The sequence below is a fragment of the Cheilinus undulatus genome, linkage group 17, assembly GCF_018320785.1.
Source record: "Cheilinus undulatus linkage group 17, ASM1832078v1, whole genome shotgun sequence".
NCBI classification, from domain to species: Eukaryota; Metazoa; Chordata; class Actinopteri; order Labriformes; family Labridae; genus Cheilinus; species Cheilinus undulatus.
In genome coordinates this window covers 39,881,555-39,900,219 of record NC_054881.1, presented here as the reverse complement: position 1 = coordinate 39,900,219, position 18,665 = coordinate 39,881,555, and the positions used below count along the sequence as shown (strand labels likewise).

At 41.7% G+C, this 18,665-nt stretch overlaps 1 protein-coding gene across 10 annotated transcripts in view; it reads left to right on the top strand.

The window, feature by feature from the left end:
• cdk5rap2 (CDK5 regulatory subunit associated protein 2) overlaps nucleotides 1–18,665 on the top strand; it is a 47,950-nt gene that overhangs the window by 28,696 nt on the left and 589 nt on the right. For 3 of the 10 annotated variants that reach the window (XM_041810732.1, XM_041810736.1, XM_041810737.1), the window contains exons 32-51: nucleotides 638–2,144; nucleotides 2,277–2,378; nucleotides 2,805–2,953; nucleotides 4,536–4,939; nucleotides 5,051–5,283; nucleotides 5,878–5,929; nucleotides 7,806–8,015; nucleotides 8,308–8,483; nucleotides 9,132–9,473; nucleotides 11,197–11,322; nucleotides 11,410–11,526; nucleotides 11,637–11,826; nucleotides 14,804–14,925; nucleotides 15,224–15,442; nucleotides 15,536–15,613; nucleotides 15,699–15,952; nucleotides 16,036–16,185; nucleotides 16,264–16,402; nucleotides 16,585–16,631; nucleotides 16,743–16,791. In XM_041810732.1, coding sequence (XP_041666666.1) covers nucleotides 638–2,144; nucleotides 2,277–2,378; nucleotides 2,805–2,953; nucleotides 4,536–4,939; nucleotides 5,051–5,283; nucleotides 5,878–5,929; nucleotides 7,806–8,015; nucleotides 8,308–8,483; nucleotides 9,132–9,473; nucleotides 11,197–11,322; nucleotides 11,410–11,526; nucleotides 11,637–11,826; nucleotides 14,804–14,925; nucleotides 15,224–15,442; nucleotides 15,536–15,613; nucleotides 15,699–15,952; nucleotides 16,036–16,185; nucleotides 16,264–16,402; nucleotides 16,585–16,631; nucleotides 16,743–16,791 — 4,666 coding nt within the window. The remainder of the gene's footprint in view (nucleotides 1–637; nucleotides 2,145–2,276; nucleotides 2,379–2,804; nucleotides 2,954–4,535; nucleotides 4,940–5,050; nucleotides 5,284–5,877; nucleotides 5,930–7,805; nucleotides 8,016–8,307; nucleotides 8,484–9,131; nucleotides 9,474–11,196; nucleotides 11,323–11,409; nucleotides 11,527–11,636; nucleotides 11,827–14,803; nucleotides 14,926–15,223; nucleotides 15,443–15,535; nucleotides 15,614–15,698; nucleotides 15,953–16,035; nucleotides 16,186–16,263; nucleotides 16,403–16,584; nucleotides 16,632–16,742; nucleotides 16,792–18,665) is intronic. The other 7 variants (XM_041810734.1, XM_041810735.1, XM_041810733.1 and 4 more) reach the window with 7 other exon arrangements.

The window sequence follows — 18,665 nt, the reverse complement described above, 5'->3', positions numbered from 1 at the left end:
TATTTTCTTCCTGTTTACATCTCCTGTGAATCTTGTTGAATCCGATACATGACAACCCTGAATCAGCATTTCTACTTGCATTAAAGCTATTCTATTTCAGCATGTTGAATTTAAAAAAGATAAGATTTGATGGTAACAGGCCATCAAATAATGCTGAGGTGTTTTTTTGACCAAACAGCAGTGTGCAATAGAGGAGGAGAGCATGCCAAGACACGTGAAAGCTCGTGAAAAATAAGGATTATTTCACTACACACTGATCTCTGAACTCTTCTTAGTTAAAACAATAATACTGTCTTCTTTATAAATGATTATGAACCTTTTACATATTATATGAGGTCTGAAAATAATGCATTATCTTCACCATTTGTCGTTTTCTCCAAGTAAAAGACCTAGAGGAGAAAAGTCATTGGAATGTCTTGGATATAAAAAGAAAAAATGTGTATTTTTCTGTGACTAAAGCCAGTGAATAGTAAAATCAAAGAACTAAAAAGAATGTTTTAATGTGGTTATGTGTTTTTCCAGAGCTGTATACTGTATTCCAGTGTAGATCTGCGGTGATATATCTGTTTGACACATGTTGGGAGAAACTTTATCAGTCCTGCTCTATTTTTAACATATTTTCTTTGTTTCATTGCAGGCTGGGGTTAAATCTCGTCTCCCCGTCCCTGTGAGGCTGAAAGTGGAGGCCAGTAGCAGCAGTCAGTCTGTGAGCTCTGATCATCCCAACATGGACGCACTTAAACATCTTCATATGGTGGAAGCATGTGGGTCTGAGCAGCTGCTGCACACAGACTCTGAGTCTTCCTCACGTGAAAACACACACGTCAGCAGCCAAGTGGAGACAGAAAACAGCTCGGAAACGGGGACAACCATGGATCCCACCCGAGCCAACTCTGCTCTTCTCACTCAGGTGGAGCTGCTCCACCATGAGTGTCAGGAGAAGGAGGCTCTGATCAAAAAACTCAGCGAGCAGCTAGCCCAGTGGGAAGAGCTGGATGCTCAGCTCCAGGAAAAGGACTCACTCAATCGCCAGTACATTGAGGCCTTACAAGCTGCAGAATCTACTATTGCTTACCTGACTGCCTGCAGTCTGGACAGTCAGGGAGGCTTCGGGAAACACACTGCTGGCTCATGCACAAGGTCTGGGTCCGTGGGTTCAGAAGGAGCCCTGCTCAGCAGATGTATGGAGCTACAAACAGCATTAGGGGAGAAAGAGGAGCTTAACAAAAAGCTTATTGATCTCCTGAACATAGCAGAAAAAGCCATTGCTGCCACTGAGGGACAAGAAAAGAGTAGACAAAATAGTGATTTATGTTTAGAGATCGACACAGCCTTGCAGCAGGCAAAGGCTTCTTCAAGCAGACAGAGTCTGAGAGGTGCTTTTGGACACACAGGTGACTCTATGCAAGAGCTTCAACGGCATGCAGACTCTTTGCAGGAGGCTCTGTGGGAGCAGAACAGACTTAACACAGAGCTGCAGGAAAAACTAAGAGCTCAGGACGCTGCCTCTAAATACAGCTCCCACAGTAGCAGTGCAAACCAGAATGCACAATCACTTAAAGAAAGTGAGCCAAAGAAAAACTCAGGTGATGTCGGGTTAGATCCTGAGATGACTAAAGCTGTTTTAAACTGCCTTACTGCTGCAGAGACTACTGTCGCCTCTCTGGCAGCACACTGTACAAACACCAGCTCCTTAGCCTCTGGTAGATCCTCACAGACCAGCTCTAACCTGCAGAGAAATTTAGAGAACCTTCAGAAAGCCCTGCAAAAGAAGAAGGACCTGAGTGAAGCATCTCAGCCGCCTTTAAAATCCAGCAGCAATCAGTCAGCTGCTTCTTCTGGAACAAATGGGGAGCATCAGCAAGACCTGCACAATAACATCCGCCTCCTCTACAAGATTCTCTGTGATCAATATCAGAGAATTTCTGAGCTCCAGGCCTCCCTCCAAGAAGACAAGGGCCATAAAGAGGAGATCAAGATCCATGGGACATTGCAAGATGTTAAAGGATTACCCCCACATGTACAGCTCCAGCTGGAGGCTCTCCACAAGGCGCTGAGGGAGAAGAAGAAAGCGTGTAAGAGCTTGGAAGAGAAACTGGCCACTGCACTTTCAAACACACCCTCCCCTGAAACTGCACGGAGAGGTAAGATTTTGTTCAAACTCTGCATAGGGATACTTGTGCTATTTTAAACTGAAGGAACACCATAAAGGAGAGAGGCTTGTGCTTTTGAAATGATTTCTCCCTAATGCTTACATATATTGCCCCCAACGGCAGCTCTGGAGCAGGATGACAAAAGCGTGCAGGTGGATTTGCAGGACCTGGGTTACGAAACCAGTGGCAAGAGTGAGAACGATAGGGAAGAGAGCAGTAGCACAGGTAGACGGCTTTCAGACAGACACTGCATGTCTGTCTGCTGAGTGGACACTAATCTTACATGTGGATAGATTTTCTTTATAAGTGTGCATGAGGAGTGAACAAAGGAAACTATACCACACTGTCTCTCTTAAATTGTTTGACTGTGGGTGTCTTAACTACACAAACTCTACTGGTTTTAACTTGGTTTTTCTTTGCTGCACTTTCCTGAATTTGAATGGTCTGTCAGTATTTGGCATTGACAAATTCTTGCATGTTTTTTCTCTGGAGTTTGGAATGTCTTTGGAGCACCCATTAACCTCTCACTACTTTACTGTCTCGTCTTATTTCACAGTAAATCTGTAGCTCAGATGATTTCCTTCCTCACTTTCACAGTTTGTTCCACAAAATTTGTTCCAGGGTTGATTTTTCTGTCCCTTGTGTTGCCAGATCTAGAGGTCGGTGTGAAGCCCAGCTGCAGTGCCTCAAGCTTGCCTTCTCTGTTGAAACACGAGCAGGCTAACTTCTCCTCTATGGACAACTTGGATTCCACCTCCAGCACTCCGTACCCCAGTTCTCCAGCTTACAGCTCAGCCAAGGTAGAAAACTAGGCTTATAAAAACACACATCCAAGCCAAGGTGGGCAGATGCTGAGCAAAAAGAGAGTACAGGAAGTAAAACTGCAGAGCTCTGAAGTCACATGAAAAGGCAGGCATGTCTGGTCATGTGACTTCTCATGTGATTACCTTCACATGTACACAGTAAAGCTCGCCAGACTAGAATAAGAATCATTTTGAGATTATTTCCCATCATGCATCTAGTGGGAATTTACAACAACTTTTGGGCAGGGTACGAGATGGAGGTTGTGTATGAGTTAATACCTCTTATTATCCAATGTTATCAATCATTTCCAAAAAGTAGAAGACTTTGAAAGTTATTGCAGCAATTATAGAACTTTCCCAGACATACTTCAGAATAAACATGCGTTATGAAAATGTGGGTTGTCTCACCACAGAAACAAATTGATCAGGCTTTTACTTTGAAAAACTCAGTGGAGGTTGACCGTACCTGTCATGTCAGCCTGCAATGAATTGATGGACTGAATACACAGTGGTGCTGAGATCAGACTGCGGTTTTGATAAGAAACATTTATACGTCTGTAAAAGTATGAGCGGACGATCAGCAGCTTCAGACTGAACTAGGCTCACATAGGGCTGAACGATTTTGTAAAATAATCTAATTGTGATTTTTTCCCCATTAATGCAACTGTGATTTGATGTGTGATTATTCCTTTCTAATATTCCTACAAAAGGGCTGAACAATTCTTTAAAAGTATCTAATTCTGATGATTTTGACTTTTATTGCAAATTGTATATGAATTGTTGCTTCGAAGGGTTTTTGGCATTCTTATATTTAATAAGAAAAAAGTACAAAAGTGAAGAAGGTAGGACTTTTTTGTAGACTATTCTAAAAAAAAAAATGGCACCTAAATGATTGCATGATATTTCATACATAACATATCTGCTGCAAAAAAGTTTAAAACTGGTATTTTGAAACAAATTTCAGGTCAAAGAAATATTGCACCTTTTGCGATTTGAAAATTGCAGCAGGCCATATTGTGATTTAATGTCATTTTCGGTTAATTGCCCAACCCTAGGCTCACATGTATGATGTGAAAAATAAACTGATTTAACATGCTTATGCTCAACACTGGCTCCCATTGGTTGTGGATGAAGTTTGTGTCATTGTAAACACAATTTGCATAAAAACAGACTAAAGACTTCTGATATAATCAAACATGTTTGATATTGTGGTAACGCCAAGACCCTAAAACTGCTTGGATCAAGTTTTAGGACCCCCTTAGACCTAGTGACTGAGATCACGTGAGCACACTGCAACTTCAGTAAGACTCATGATTTTACTCTGACTTTGGAATTTTGTCTGCGGCTTTGAAATCACTTGAAGAGAGAGATTTTTTTTTTTCTTCATTAAACTAGGCTTAACCACTCTGAGCAAGCTTAGCGGCAGTACTCTTACATGCATTTGCATAAAAACATCCATATCTGTGCATTTTGAGAAAATGTAAAAGATTCATGTCTAGGCTGACATGGTTGTGCAATCAACTCTCTGGAGTGATGTGGCACCGTTTCATTGTATAAATCCTCTCCTGGTTGTTTTCAGGTCAGTCTGAAAGGCCTTCAGAGCTACGACGAGTACGGCATGTCTGAGGACCCTCACCAGCTTCAGGGTCAAGTCAAAGAGCTCAAGGCCCAGCTGGAAAACCAGACCAAACTCATCCTGCAGATGCAAAGTCTACTGCGTAGGAACTCTATCTGTAGTGATCAAGTTGCCAACTCTTCAGATGCACCAGCTGTCAGGAGTCACGTGGGGTCGCCTGGAGAGGACCATAGCCAGAATATGGGCTCTAAAAGTGTTCAACGAGGGGAGAAAAAGGAGGGGGAGCACCAGGCGATGAAGGATAAAACCAGTCATCTAAATGTGGACGTGGAAGGAGAGAAGACACCGAACAGAAGACTGAGTGATCAGCTGCAGCAAACCCGAAGCCGCTCCACCTCCCCTGCAAGGTCTTTTTTATTTATCAGTATAATGCTCTCTTTATTGACTCACAGCTGCCAAGTCCTTTTGAAAATTAAATCTTAACCCCCCTACTTGTCTTTATTCTGCCCTCTCTATAGACTGGACTCCCTGGTGCAGTCCCAGGCCCGGGAGCTGTCACAACTGAGGCAGCAAATCAAGGAGAGCCGCCGGCTGGGAGCCCTGCAGCGCCGGCAGCTGGAGGAGCTGAACAAGGCCTTCAAGGAGCTGCTGCAGGCCAACAAAGTCGATTATTACATGGGGGAGGTGGTGAAAGAGCAGTTGGACAAGAGCCTGGGCATTCTGGACAGACTGGAGGGAAGGCTTGACAAAGGTAGCTAATGCTTTGAACATAAATAAAACCTGCAAAACTCGAACTGGCAAATAAAGTCAATCCTTGTTTCAAGTTTCTAAAAACAGCCATGTTTGAGTTGTGTGAAAAGGGGCTGTCGTGATACCAGAACTCTATATTTTCAGTGGGATGAAAGTAAAAATGAAATACAATAACACTTTTTTTTTGAGAGCAGGACAACAAAAAATAAAATCTTAGTTTAGTTTAATTTCTTTTTAAATAATCAAAATTTTTAAATCAAATCCTTCACACTGTCTAAATTGTTCTGAAATGTGACTAGATTTTTTTACAACCCTGTCAGTGAATTTTGATGATCCTTCTTTTTTCATTTCTGCAGAATTGGGTTGAAAAAGTGACTGAGGTTTTGTAGAATAATGTAGCTTGCATTGCCTTTAAACACATGGTATTTAAAAGCATGAAGATACTGAAAATTTAGACAGTCTATTATGAAATCAGTTCTTACCAACTGTACAGAAATACTTGAACAAGGAGAAAGCACCTAGCAAAGAAAGAGCAGTCACTTGTAACTGATGGTTGCAGACAGTCCTTGACAGCATCTTTTCCTCTGTCTGACAGAAGACTCTCATCAGAATAACGAGGATATGGCGGCTCTTGAGCTGTCACGCAGGTACGTCTCTAATTCTGGTATTTTTACTTATTGCTTATGTCTTTGTTGATTGTTAGTTTTGTAAATGTCTTAGTAAGAATTATTTTGTAATCCATCTAAATCTTTACAAAAAACCTATTTAATGTTACATATTTACATAACAATATGTCTGCTTCGGATCATTGTCTTGCTGGAAAATTAATCAGTTCTCCTGCATACTGAATAAGATTGTACTCCAGGTTTTCCTATATTTTGCCGCATTCATTTTACCCTCTATAAGCAAGAAGCATCCCCACAACATGATGCTGCCACCACTGTGCTTCACACAATGGTGTGTGTGTTTTTGGTGATGTGCAGTGTTTGGCATCTGCCAAACTAGCGTCTTGTCTGACGGCCAAAAAGCACCAATTTGGTCTCATCAGACCAGGACTTTTTTTTTTTTCCATCCCCTGACTTAGGACTCAATAACCTTCTCTCTGAGTTGCTTGGAGTGTTCTTTTGTCTTCATGGTGTAATGGTAGCCAGGAATACTGATTAACCAGTAGACACAGGTATCTTTATATAAAACTCACTGGGACGCATTCACAGCAGTCAGGGGATCCCCATTTCACTAATTGTGAGACTGCTAGCACCACTTGGCTAGACCTCTGTTGGATTAGGTCAGCCACTTTAAAGGAGGTAAATATGCAGTCACGTATTTTGTGTTTTGTATTTTGTATTTGTTAACAGACATTACTTCGCAGAAATCTGTTTTTTTTTTTAAGATTAGAGAGGTTTTTCTAGTAAAAATAAAAAAAGCCCAATAATATTGGCCATGATTAATTTATTAAATCAATAAAAGGGTGAAACATCCAAAGGGGGTGAATCCTTTTCATGGGTGCTGTATTTAACCTGATAGTTTGCTGTCATGCTTTGAGGAACAGTTTTGAGTTTTGGATTGTAGATATATATATATATATTCCCTGTGTGGAGTTAGAATAAAGACTCCTTCATACATAAGAAACTTAGGCATCATCGGGAGAAAAGCCAACCTTCAGCCTAGTAGTAACAGGCGGAGACCACGAATGGCCCAGCTTTAATGCAGGAGGATGTGGTGTATCTCATATGTACCCTGTATGCTCCTGTGTATTATTTCATGAAGGTTATAGTATTATTGTTGCTGTTTGAATGTCGCTGGTCATTAGCTAAGCTGTGTGGTGTTTGTGTCATGACCCTTTAAAAGCCGCTCTCCCACCTCCACCCAGACAATTTGCTTTATGACCCTGGGCGGTGCGTGTTTTGTTGATATTGAATAGCCTCCTGCTGTTGACCTAATTTTTTTCAGCGACAACCAAAACATTAAGGTTACATGTCCGCCTATCTGGGTCACTGGTGTGTCTGAGAGAGCGGAACACAAACCACATGTCAATACTCATCCATTAATGTGCATGCTTATTAGAGCTTACATTCATTTATGTGCATATTTCAAGCCGTAACACCCTGAAAAGAGGCGAATATAAGATTGAGGTTAATATAATTAACAAGATTGGGTTAAAACTCTTAAAAAAACATCTTAAGCTCAGTTTTATTAAGTTCCTGTTTAATATTTCATATCCATACTTATAAAGTGACACATATAAGTCCTGCTGCTTCATCTACTGATGTTTAAAAAGAGAAATGAATAGAAGATAGAGCCCTCTGCTGGTCAAAACAAACAGCACTGCAATATCTGTTTTAGTCGAACTGCTTTAAAATGTCTTGTATGGATTGTATGGATTATGCCCCATCCCTACTTATAATAATGTTTTTGGTGTAGATTCTTTCTGGGGTCACAATAATCACTATAGTAATGTTTAATCAGAGTCTAAAGCTGCTCTCAGTAATATCCTTAAATCCACATTATTGCTGCTTTGGGAAGTCTTTTGGAGCTCCAGCATGGCTCGCAGCCACCGCTGTCTTTTGAGGACAGCATGAGCCGTCCTGCTGACAGCACAGCTAGAATCCAGCAGGAGATAGATGACCTACGTATGGAGCTAGAGGGCGAGAGAGAGCTGCTGCAGCAGCACATCAGTCTCCTCGTCCAGCACAACCTCAGCCTGGCTGAGTGCACCAGGGAGCAGCTGGACCTGTGAGTTCGTCTGATGCAGACAGACAGACGGCATGACGTTTGCAGTGTAGAGTTCACTTTTGTATTTCCCTGCTGTGTGTTTCATCTGCACAAGACCTCTTTTTTGGAACTTCTTTGGTGCTTTGGCTCTTTTCTGATCCTTCCCTTAGAGTTTGAATCCTAATCTTCCCAGATCTACTTTGTTTTCATCTCATACTTAATTCAGATAAAATCCTGTTGGGTCCTCTGGTAGACCAAATACTGAAATGACTGACTCCCCTCCTCCCCCTCCTCCTCCTCCCTCTTCTCTCAGGCTGGCTAAAGAGCTGCAGGAGAAGAACCGTGTGATTCAGAGTCTGCAGAGTCAGTTGAGAGTCCAAAGTTCCAGCAGCCACCACAGCTCCCACTCTGACCTGTACCACCTAGACAGAAACTCCTCGTCCTCCTGCTACAGCAGCCCGGCCAGACAGGGTGGCAACCAAGCCCACAGTAAGCACAAGAAACACTTTTATAAGAAACAGATTTCAAGATAAAGCTATTTATTTATCAACTGTTTTCTTATGGATCATATTGTACTCTGAATTGTCTTGGTTGAGAGATGAACTATGCTAGCTTCATTAAACATGAATATTTCCTTGCTTTAGAACATAATTGAGATTACTCAAGTCCTTGTCCACCTGCCGGGCCAGCCTAGTCTCAGCCTGTAATGGCACTTATTTTCCACTCAGACCCATTCTGTTGCAGCGAGGCGTCGCGCAGCACAAAGCACACAGGCCAAGAGTAGAGCAGGTGTTCTGTTTCAATCAGCCTCCACTTAAAGCTGCATTATTCAGTGACACGTATCCGGTTCAGCCTTCAAATTTTGTGGGATAAAGAGACAGTGAGGGCTGTTACAGGGATAAAGAAAGAGTGCATTCAAACCCTACATTTCCCCGCCACACCTGTTACGATGCATCTTATCAGTTGCTTTATCTTTGAGGATGTAGCATCTTAATTTAACAATTCATGTCACAGGAAAATCCTCAACACAAAAATACATCATAAATCCCCCAGATAACAAGAAAAGCAATGTGAATAATGTCTGTACGATTTTGTTATTACTGTATTTACCTGAGTGCTCTTCCTGCTTGTGTTCAGGTCAGCATCCTCCCACCGATTGGACAGGAGCAGCTGTCCCTCCTCCTGTAGGCGGGTCACAGGAGGACGGAGGGGTGTCGGCTCATAGCGTACTGCAGGGCCTGCAGAGGGAGAACGGGCGACTGCAGGAGCAGCTCAGGGACAGCGAGGAGCTCAACGCCACCCTGCGTAGTGAACTGGACCTGCACCGCTCCATCATGGCTCAGAGCAGCTCTCATCATCAGGGGAAGGATTACAATCCTGACCAGGGGGCATCCGGACCTCAGACCGAAACACTCAGCAGAGGTGTGGACGTCGGCTCGCAGAAGACCGATGGCGAGCAGCCACGTGCAATGAATTCAGGTAGATATGACACATTGGTCGTTAGATTTAGCCGGTTCAGAGGGAAAATGCACTTTTACAACTGCAGATATAAACAGATATTTAAAGGAGCATTCTGAAGTTTTTGATTAGGTTTCAATGTGAGTGAAATAAATGTGTCTTATGACTATTTAGAGTTTTTTTAAAGGTTTTTCTGGACAGGTGCTTTTATTACTTCTTTGTTCAACATAACCCTGATCCCTCTTGTTTGTTTTTTTGTTTTCTTGTTACCTTAAATCCATGCGACTGTAAGTGATGCTGATATAGCTGTCTCTTGTTCAGTACAAGCCTTTTACACATGTTTTTCGAAGCTTTTTGCGAACTCCAAGCGGGATTTTGTGTTTTGCATTGAGGAGAGGCTTCTTTCTATCCACTCTGCCATAAACCCAGATCAGTGGAGGGCTGCAGTGATGGTTGTCCCTCTGGAGCTTTGTCCCATCTCCACACAGGATCTCTGGAGCTCAGTCAGAGTGAGCATCAGGTTCTTGGTCACCTCTCTTAATAAGGCCCTTCTCCCCGATTGCTCACTTTGGCCTGGCGACCAGCTCTTGGAAGAGTCCTGGTTGTGCCAAACTTCTTTGATTTGTGAATTATGCAGGCCACTGTGCTCTTGGGAACCTTAAGTGCTACCGAATTTTTTTTGTAGCTTTCCCAGATCTGTATCCTGCAACGATTCTGTCTCTGAGCTCTGCAGGCAGTTCCTTTGACCTCATGGTCTGGTTTTTGCTCTGACATGCATTGTCAGCTGTGAGGCCTTCTATAGAGAGATATGTGCCTTTCTAAATCATGTGAACCATTCCAGACCATTTGAGAATTATAGAGGCCACTGCACTCTTAGGAACCTGAAGTGAAGGGACTGTACGCACTGTACCTCCAAAACTGGTTACTTGCTAAATTATACTTATATTCAATTTGGTTAAAGCTTTACATGTGTGACAATCAAATACATAGACTCATAAAATACCAGCTACCTTCCAAGCAGTCCAGTTAACAGATTTATATCTAATGAGGATTCTTGTTATTCCACTCAGGTGCTATAGAGGTTCTGAAAGAATCCCAGTGTCTAGCTCCATACAGCTTATTCCATATTATTGTGGTGTTGGCAATAACAGCATGTTCTTTTGTTGTGATGATTTAGTAACAAATAGACCAAAGAAGCCTCAGTCTCTGTCTGAAGCCTCCTGCTTCACTGTCCTCTAACCATGTTCTAATGCATGTTGCATTAATAGCCTATAGGGAGCCCTTCTTCTGCACATGGCATTGTATATAAAGTATAGTATATAAAGTTGTAGTTGACTTGATTCCAGAAATAATTGAAAACAACTCAAATATGCATGAAGTGAAAAATAAAATCAACCTTAGATTATGAACGCTTGGGAATCTTTGCATCACTCCGAGGATTTTCAAGGTCTGGAAAGCACAAATACCCTGATGATGTGATGGTAATATCGACATTGCAGATCTTTAGCCAATTGTCTTATAAAGTTTTGGTTTCAGGACTTATGTTAAATATGTTGTTCAGCAAGAGGGTTCAATCTGAGCAAAAAATAAAGCACTAAGGAATTATAGCATCTATTTTTGGCTACTTGTCTGGGTGACTGCTTTTAAAACTCAGCCTCCTCTAAGCTCTGATGTCCTATTAAAAAAACATTTAATACCCATAAAGTGCCCTTGTAATGAATCGTTGTGCATGTGTGTGGTTTAGACTTGCTTGCAGAACATCTGCAGGAGATCCGAGCTCTACGGCAGCGCCTGGAGGAGAGCATTCGCACCAACGACCGTCTCAGAGAGCAGCTGGAGAAGAGACTGGCTGAGGTGGAGAAAGATCCAGGTGAACGCCAGAAATCCTCTGCCTTTTTCCCTCTCCTTCCTACTCTGTTACAGTGAGCTGATGTATGCCTTTATGTTGTGTGTTTAGCAGCCACCAACATCTTCATCCAGGGCAACGAAGAGCAGGGTCAGTTGGCCAATGAAGTGCGATTTCTCTGGGGACAAAACCAAGCCCTGAAGGAGCAGCTCAACATGGGCTCCAGAGGTAAAAAGCATATGCTTTTAGGAGAATGAGTAGTCCATCTCTGCAGAGGGAGAGGGCTGATGTTTTAAAGTTCATGTTCAACACTAAGGAGATGTTTTTATGTCGTCCAGATAAACAGAAAGAGAACGAAAGGCTGCGGGAGACTCTGGCCAGGCGAACAGCCAAACTGGAGCAGAGCAGGAAGGAGTGTGAAGCTCTGAGGCAGGAGAACGGCCGTCTGCAGGAGAGGCTGGAGCTCAGCAGCCAGGAAAACTCCACGCTGCAGGATTCACTGCACTACACAAAGGAGGAGCTGCACAGGTATATATATATATATTAAAACTGCTTGTCTTCATGTAACCTGACACTGCAGAGCTGCTAATTACCAATCTAAAGAGCCATTACTGTTAGCATTAGCCCATGCTGTTTACACAGCTCGGATAGATGATCCTCAGTCATTTGTACGCTCATGCACAAACACGTGAGCACATACCATTAATGGTGGTATGTGACCTCTTACCCCAGAGCCCACTGACACAGCTGAGTGAGGCTGCCACCTGAAACCTGGAGTCTGGTTTACTGTCAGATCACTTCTCCTCTCCCTTTCTTACCTCGTCTTCTGGAACTGTGTACGACACACACATGGCTCATTGTTTCAGATTATGGAAAAGAAAAAAGACGAATTACACTTTTATTAAAGAGACTATTGGTGTGAGATCACTGGTTTGGGCCAGGCTACTCCAACATTATTATAAATAAATAATTAAATCAACACAAAAGAGCATTAAATATGCATGAAATTAGGAAGAAAACACAGAGTGCTAAGTGGATAAGAGTTAAATGAAAAGAAAATGTGCTTAAAAAGAAATATAAGTTCAGTAACATAGTTAGGTAAGTACCACAGTACTGACAGCATGGCTGGCACTTCAGACTCTGGCTATGAAGAGCTTTGATCTGACCAAAAACTGCAACCCAACCATACCTTAGCCTGTGCATGCCTTTTCTTAGCCCAAGCCTGATTTAAACTTTCATAATAAGTTGGCTTTTGCAGTGAAATTTACAACTATTTAGTTAAGTCACTTAAAAATTTAAATTATGAATCTGAAGTTGTTTTAATGACATAAATCTGTTCTGATGAGATCTTAATGAGAGGGGTCTGACTACGGACTGTCCATCTTTGATAGACACTCATATAGACCGGTCATCTGAGATGCCATCTGTTTCAGAATGGAAATATGCACTAAAACCTTCAAATTTAAATTGGATTAAACTTCTGTTGAAGGTTATGTAAGTGTTAAGGTAAGGGTAACAAAAGTTCAAAATTAAAAACCTGACCTGCAAAACCTGATTATTACGTGTTTGATAAAGCTGAGTAAATGGTCTGCCTGTTTTTCTATGAAAACATTCTAGCGCCGTAAGCTTAGCTCACATACTCTGTTAGCAGTGTAAGCTACATAGATAACAGAGCTACATAGTTGACATAGCTAAAGCTAAGCTCACAATGTGGCTACGTAAGATGCATATCAACGTAGCTAAGTTAGGTACGTTTGCAAAAGCTCACAGTGCTAAAGCTAACTTAACTACACTGGCTGTGTAGTAATGTTAACTATATATCCAGCGTAGACATATATAATGATCAACTTAGATTTGATGGTAGCACTGAGGCAATTATCAAGAGGGGGCAACAGAGAATTTATCTTTTGCGGAAATTAACCCTTTAAAGCCAACGGTGCATATCTATTTTTAACCCCGGGTAGATTTGTAACCAAAAAAAGATTGAGCTGTTATTAATTCTTTTTGCATATAAAACCAGAGGAGTAACATATCACACAAATCAATGTCTTCCAGAGTTCTGTTTCCCTCTAGATATATCCTTCCTTCTTTTGCAGAAATGAAGTGCACACATCAAAAACAACATAATATAATGCAATCTGGGCTAGATTTGTGTAGTTTTCTTGCAGGTCATGAGTCGCCACCACGGTCTTCTGCAAACACATGTATGCTCAAAAGTATCTGGCACACTTAGAGATTAGATTGCACTTCTGTAAATAGTTTATTTTTTAAAAAGATGAGTCTAATTTAAAAATAAAGTTATGAACATACTCGAAATGTTTTTTTTTTTTTTTGTGGTTTGAAATGATCTTGTGCAACTTTTTTACAATCATAATTTTGAGGGATACAGCTATAACATCCCCAAAGGTTTATTTTTTCATTTTGCTTGTGATTATTTTTTTTACTTTTGAGCAATTTAATTTGATACTATACTATGGACTTAATACATACATATCATTAAAAATCAGGTTCTAAGGGTTGTATTGATATATAGCCAACTCAAATACTCCAAAAATGGCCCTACAACATGTAAATATGTAATGATATGCTCTGGTGGACTTGTACGGTAGGTCAAAAAGGTTTGAATTCTTTCTCAGAAACGACAGAGAGTGACAGGACTATCAGTCTTTTATTGTGAGTCTTGCTTTTCATTGATCTGCTGGTTTCACAGACTCTCAGTGAAGGACAGGATCAGTCTGAACAGCATCTGTTCTAATATTATTGGTGTCAAACGGAGAGATTTAAATTCTTTTTGTAGCCAGCACATCCTTCGCAAGGCTGAGTGTATTCTGGCTTCTTCAGATCATGTTCTTCTTGGTGAATTTTCTCTTTAGGACGTCATTATGTTTTACCTGTTTGTAAAACTAACCGCCATTTAAAATCAGATTCCCTCCGCAATCAGATTATTAAATGCTCCTTATGTTTTTATATCTCTTGGAGTCTTTTATCCTCAAAACCCTTTCAGTAGACTATCCATCATGGTTTTAGAGTCTGTTTACTACTTTGTTAGCCTAATTTATACCAGCATTCATTTTTAAGTCTTGTGTATTTTAGCTTACACGTACTGTTGCTGTCTGTGTTTTATCTATATTTTAATGTACCAACTCCTTCAAACCAATCGCCCTTTAAGGGACTGATAAAGTTATTGAATTGAATTGAATTGAATTTACCCAAAGCTAATGAAGCTAAAGCAAGCCACCATTAATGTTACTACTTTTAAAATTAGTCTGTATATAATTTAATCCGGGTTAGGCCTCTGATCTTTTTCTGTTTATAATGTTTGCAATGTGGTTATTTCATGAATGTCACTGCATATCTGGCACTGTTAGCTTACCTGTGTCAACTCTCATTCATCCTTTCAAGATGCAGTGTTCTATGATATTTTTTCTAAAAGAGAAATTTCCATCCTGTCTTTTTAACATTAACTGAATGTTGTATTTTACTTCTATTGTATCTTTGCTTCCAGGCTGCAGGTTGAGGTGAAGCTGCAGAGGCAGCAGCTGTCGGACTCCCAGCATCTCCTGCAATCTCTGCGGGTGGAACTGCAAGTTTACGAGAAGATCAAGACTGAATCTCAAAAACACAGCGGTACAGTTTCTAAAGCACATGGAAATATGTTTCAGATTTCAACAACAGGAATCAAGCAGTCATGTAAAATATGGTGTATAAGACCCACTTTGCAGATCTTTCTTAAATCTAGAACATTTGCTACATCCAATATTCATTACAAGTGGGACTAATTCACCAGTATAAGATACTCAGAGGTATATTATGACATTAAAATCTCAGGTTTAGTTACAGATAAGTGCTGTCATAATTGTAAGAGCAGCTAGTGATGTCATAAACTCACTGGCATGGGTCCCTCTTCTTTCTTTTTCCCTGCTAGCAGAATCCAACAAGCCCCCACACGATCCCGTCCCCATCCCTCCCTCCTCCGGCTCAGTGGATCTGAGCGAGCTGCTGCAGGAGATCCGACACCTGCGCCTGCAGCTGGAGAGGAGCATCCAGACCAACACGGCTCTGAGACAGAGACTGGAGGAGCAGCTGCTCCGCGGACCCAACCGCTCTGAGACCATCAACATCAACTACCTGCTGTCCTCACCGGGTAAACATGACACAGACTGACATGAGGAGGGATGTAAACACATGGATGAGTCTGCTGGGTTATGACACTGCTGGTTTTACTGTTTTGTTTTAGATGAAGGAGGAAGATCACCAGGACGGGACGGTTGTGAAACGCAGCGTCACTTATTTCAGAGTCAGAACGAACACACAGGTGAGAAAGCCATCATTATAATGCCTAACAGTAAAGGCATAAAATGCATTTCCAAACACTTTTTCATGTGTTTTATCTTCTTTAGACGAGGGACTTCGTGGTCACTCAGACGGCTCACTCAGCAGCAGCTCCGGCGACAGCGTCTCCGGTGCTCCCTCTCGTCTGGTGCCGGGTCACCGCATGTGGGCCAACCGCAACGGCCGCCATATTCTGGGTCTGATCGAGGACTACAACGCCCTCCGTAAGCAGATATCAGAAGGACGCAAGCTATCACGCAGCATGGATGCACAACTGCAGGAGTGTTTGCACACAGTCAGACAGCAGGGAGCTGACAACAAGGTGCTGATAAATGCCGCTTCCTATTTCAATGCATGCAAAAGTATAGAAATAGATTTAACAGCCTTTTTTGTTTGTTTTTGAAGGTGATAGAGCAGCAGCATCTAAAGAGTCTGTCGGGCAGTGTGAACACCATGCAGCAGGTGTTGGAGGAGGCTGGTCGACTGCTCAAACTGGTGTGGAGAGTCTCTTTACCAGCTGGAAACATGGCTGGAGACGGCAGCAACAACCAGCAGGTAGTTACACAAACCCTAAATACTCTAATGGAAGTATTTCTGGAAACCAAATCTTAATCTTTTTATCCTCTGAATCAGGATGAGCTGCTGAAAAACGAGATAGCCAGACTGAAGAGCAGACTGTCCCAGCAGGAGAGGATGCTGAGTGGAGCTGTGAAACGTCTGCGGACGACCAACCAGCTCAAAGAGGGAATGGAGAGAGTCATCATCGACCAGCGTAAATATATTTTTCTATAATTTTGTCTTGTTCTCCAACAGTTTGTTCTTTAGAGCTGCAGTACAGCAGTCAACCCAAGTATCCACATGATATCAGTATCTGCAGATATGATCTTAAGAAGTTACTAATCCATTTTGGCATTCACAGACGTCTAACATGATGTTCTGTCTCCCTCTGTTTAGTGTGTCTGACCCACGGAGTTTTAAAGAAAGCCCGAGGGAATTTAGAGGTGAGTAAAACAGGAACTAAAGCGTCCCCTGCTGTTAAATGTCAAACTAATGTTCTCGCCCACAGCTGTAAATGTTCTTCCTCTTCTTCTCCTGCTCCATAATAATGCTAGACAAATTACTGCTCCATCTTTGGCCTGAAAGGTCGGTCTGGAGACGAAGGTCAGTGTGGTGGAGCTGCAGGCTTTCAGAGCTCTGATGCATGACTTTAATGAGACCCTCTCACGTGGTTCTCCCTACTGCATGAAGCAAACACTCAAAATGTAAACCTTTCATGCTTGTTCTTTGAGTTTGAGTTAAAGGAATCCAACTGTAGTGTCTGTTTTTGGATTCAGTGTGACGTGTTCAGTTTAAACTGAGAGCTCAAACTGGCAACATGTTGTGTTGGAAATGCATTTGTTGCATGAACTTTTTCCACATTCATTTATTTTTTTATACTATTTTATATATTTTTTCCAAAGTAAAAAGTTATTTTGTTATCCTACTCTTATCTTGCGTTTTTAAAGGAATAGTTCAACATTTAGGAAATTAAGCATACTGTGTTTTCTTTATGGCAGTCTGTTATATATGAAGCTACAACACAGGAGACTGTTAGCTTAGCAAAGCCTCCACACACCAGCATCTTTAAAGTAAAAATATGAACAGCTAGTTTATTGATGGCCAAATGTTTCCTCTGAGGGCCACATACAGAAATATATGAAAGTGCTGGGGCCACTTTTATATCCACAAGACGAGGTATATGTCACTAATTAAGTCAGAAGCAGAATAAAGGAGGAGCTGGGGTGGAAGAGGGCTGCAAGAGAAACTTGCAGACAGCAGTTTCAGTTTTCTGTAATCTTTTCTCTTTTGGTGCAATTCTGTGGCAGCGTTACAGTGCCACTTACAGGCTTGGAATACATACTACAGCGTTTTTAGTGGTTCCGTGCTTATGCATTTCCTGAAACGCCTGTATTTACAGAAAACTTTTCAAAACGAAACGGAAATATATAGTTTTTGTCTCCATGTGGACACGTCCTGAATAAGGCAGCTTGAGAGCGACTGGCTGATAACATGCTTAGAGCATCTGGTCTTCAGCTGATGAAGGCTTGCGTTAGATCAGCTGATCTGGGCAGAGCTCGACTCCGTGGCCTGTCTGAACTAAGGCTGAATATTCGATGTAATGGCTGAAAAAGCAAATAGACAATAATTTCCAGGTTTTTTGGGATACCAACCAAATTTCAGGGGGCACTGTTTGGCCCTAGCTGCTGGCTCAGGCCCTGGAATATTGTTGGTACTGCTATCACAAAAAGACACATCAACAATTCTTCCTGTTGAGATGTTTGCTTACAAAATTAGCATGGTAGCACCATCTTGTGCTGAAACTATGGGGTGTAGTACAGTCAAGCACAAGCTTCATGTTAAATGTGGGCCATGTCTCATTTTATTTCTAGAATTTTCTGCAGACAAATCAAATTTGGACCTTGGGCCACATATGGCCCCCGAGCCATAGTTTGCACACCCCTGATCTAGTTAATTTATCTAAACTTATGTTTGTTGTTTGGGACTCTAAAGAAAATGTGTCAATGCATGCACTTTAGAGCCTTGGCTCCCAACCTCCAGGACCTCCTTAGAGGGTGCCAGAGATCTCAGGGGGTCATGAGGCTTTGTTTGCCCTGAGGTTGTTAAAATAAGATTTGCACACATTAAAAGAAATCATAACACTTCTAAATAATTCATACAATGGTTTTTGGGTAAAAGAATTTGACTTGGTCACCACAGCCCAGAAGATTATCGGCTGCCCTCTCCACTCCCTGAAAGAACTGTACAGTTTCTGTCGTCTCAGAAAAGCACAGAATATTCTCAGGGACACATTTCACTCCAGGCAGTCTCACTTTGAAGGCACTGAAATCTCTAAAGCGTAGTATTAGAACGTACCAAACATTTTGACCACCTCTGTTGACTGGATGATTTTGGAGTCTTGCGGCTTGCCGTGCTTCTTTTTTTTCACTTGTTTTGCCAAGCTAACAGTTTTAGCTTCATATTCACAGACTTAAATG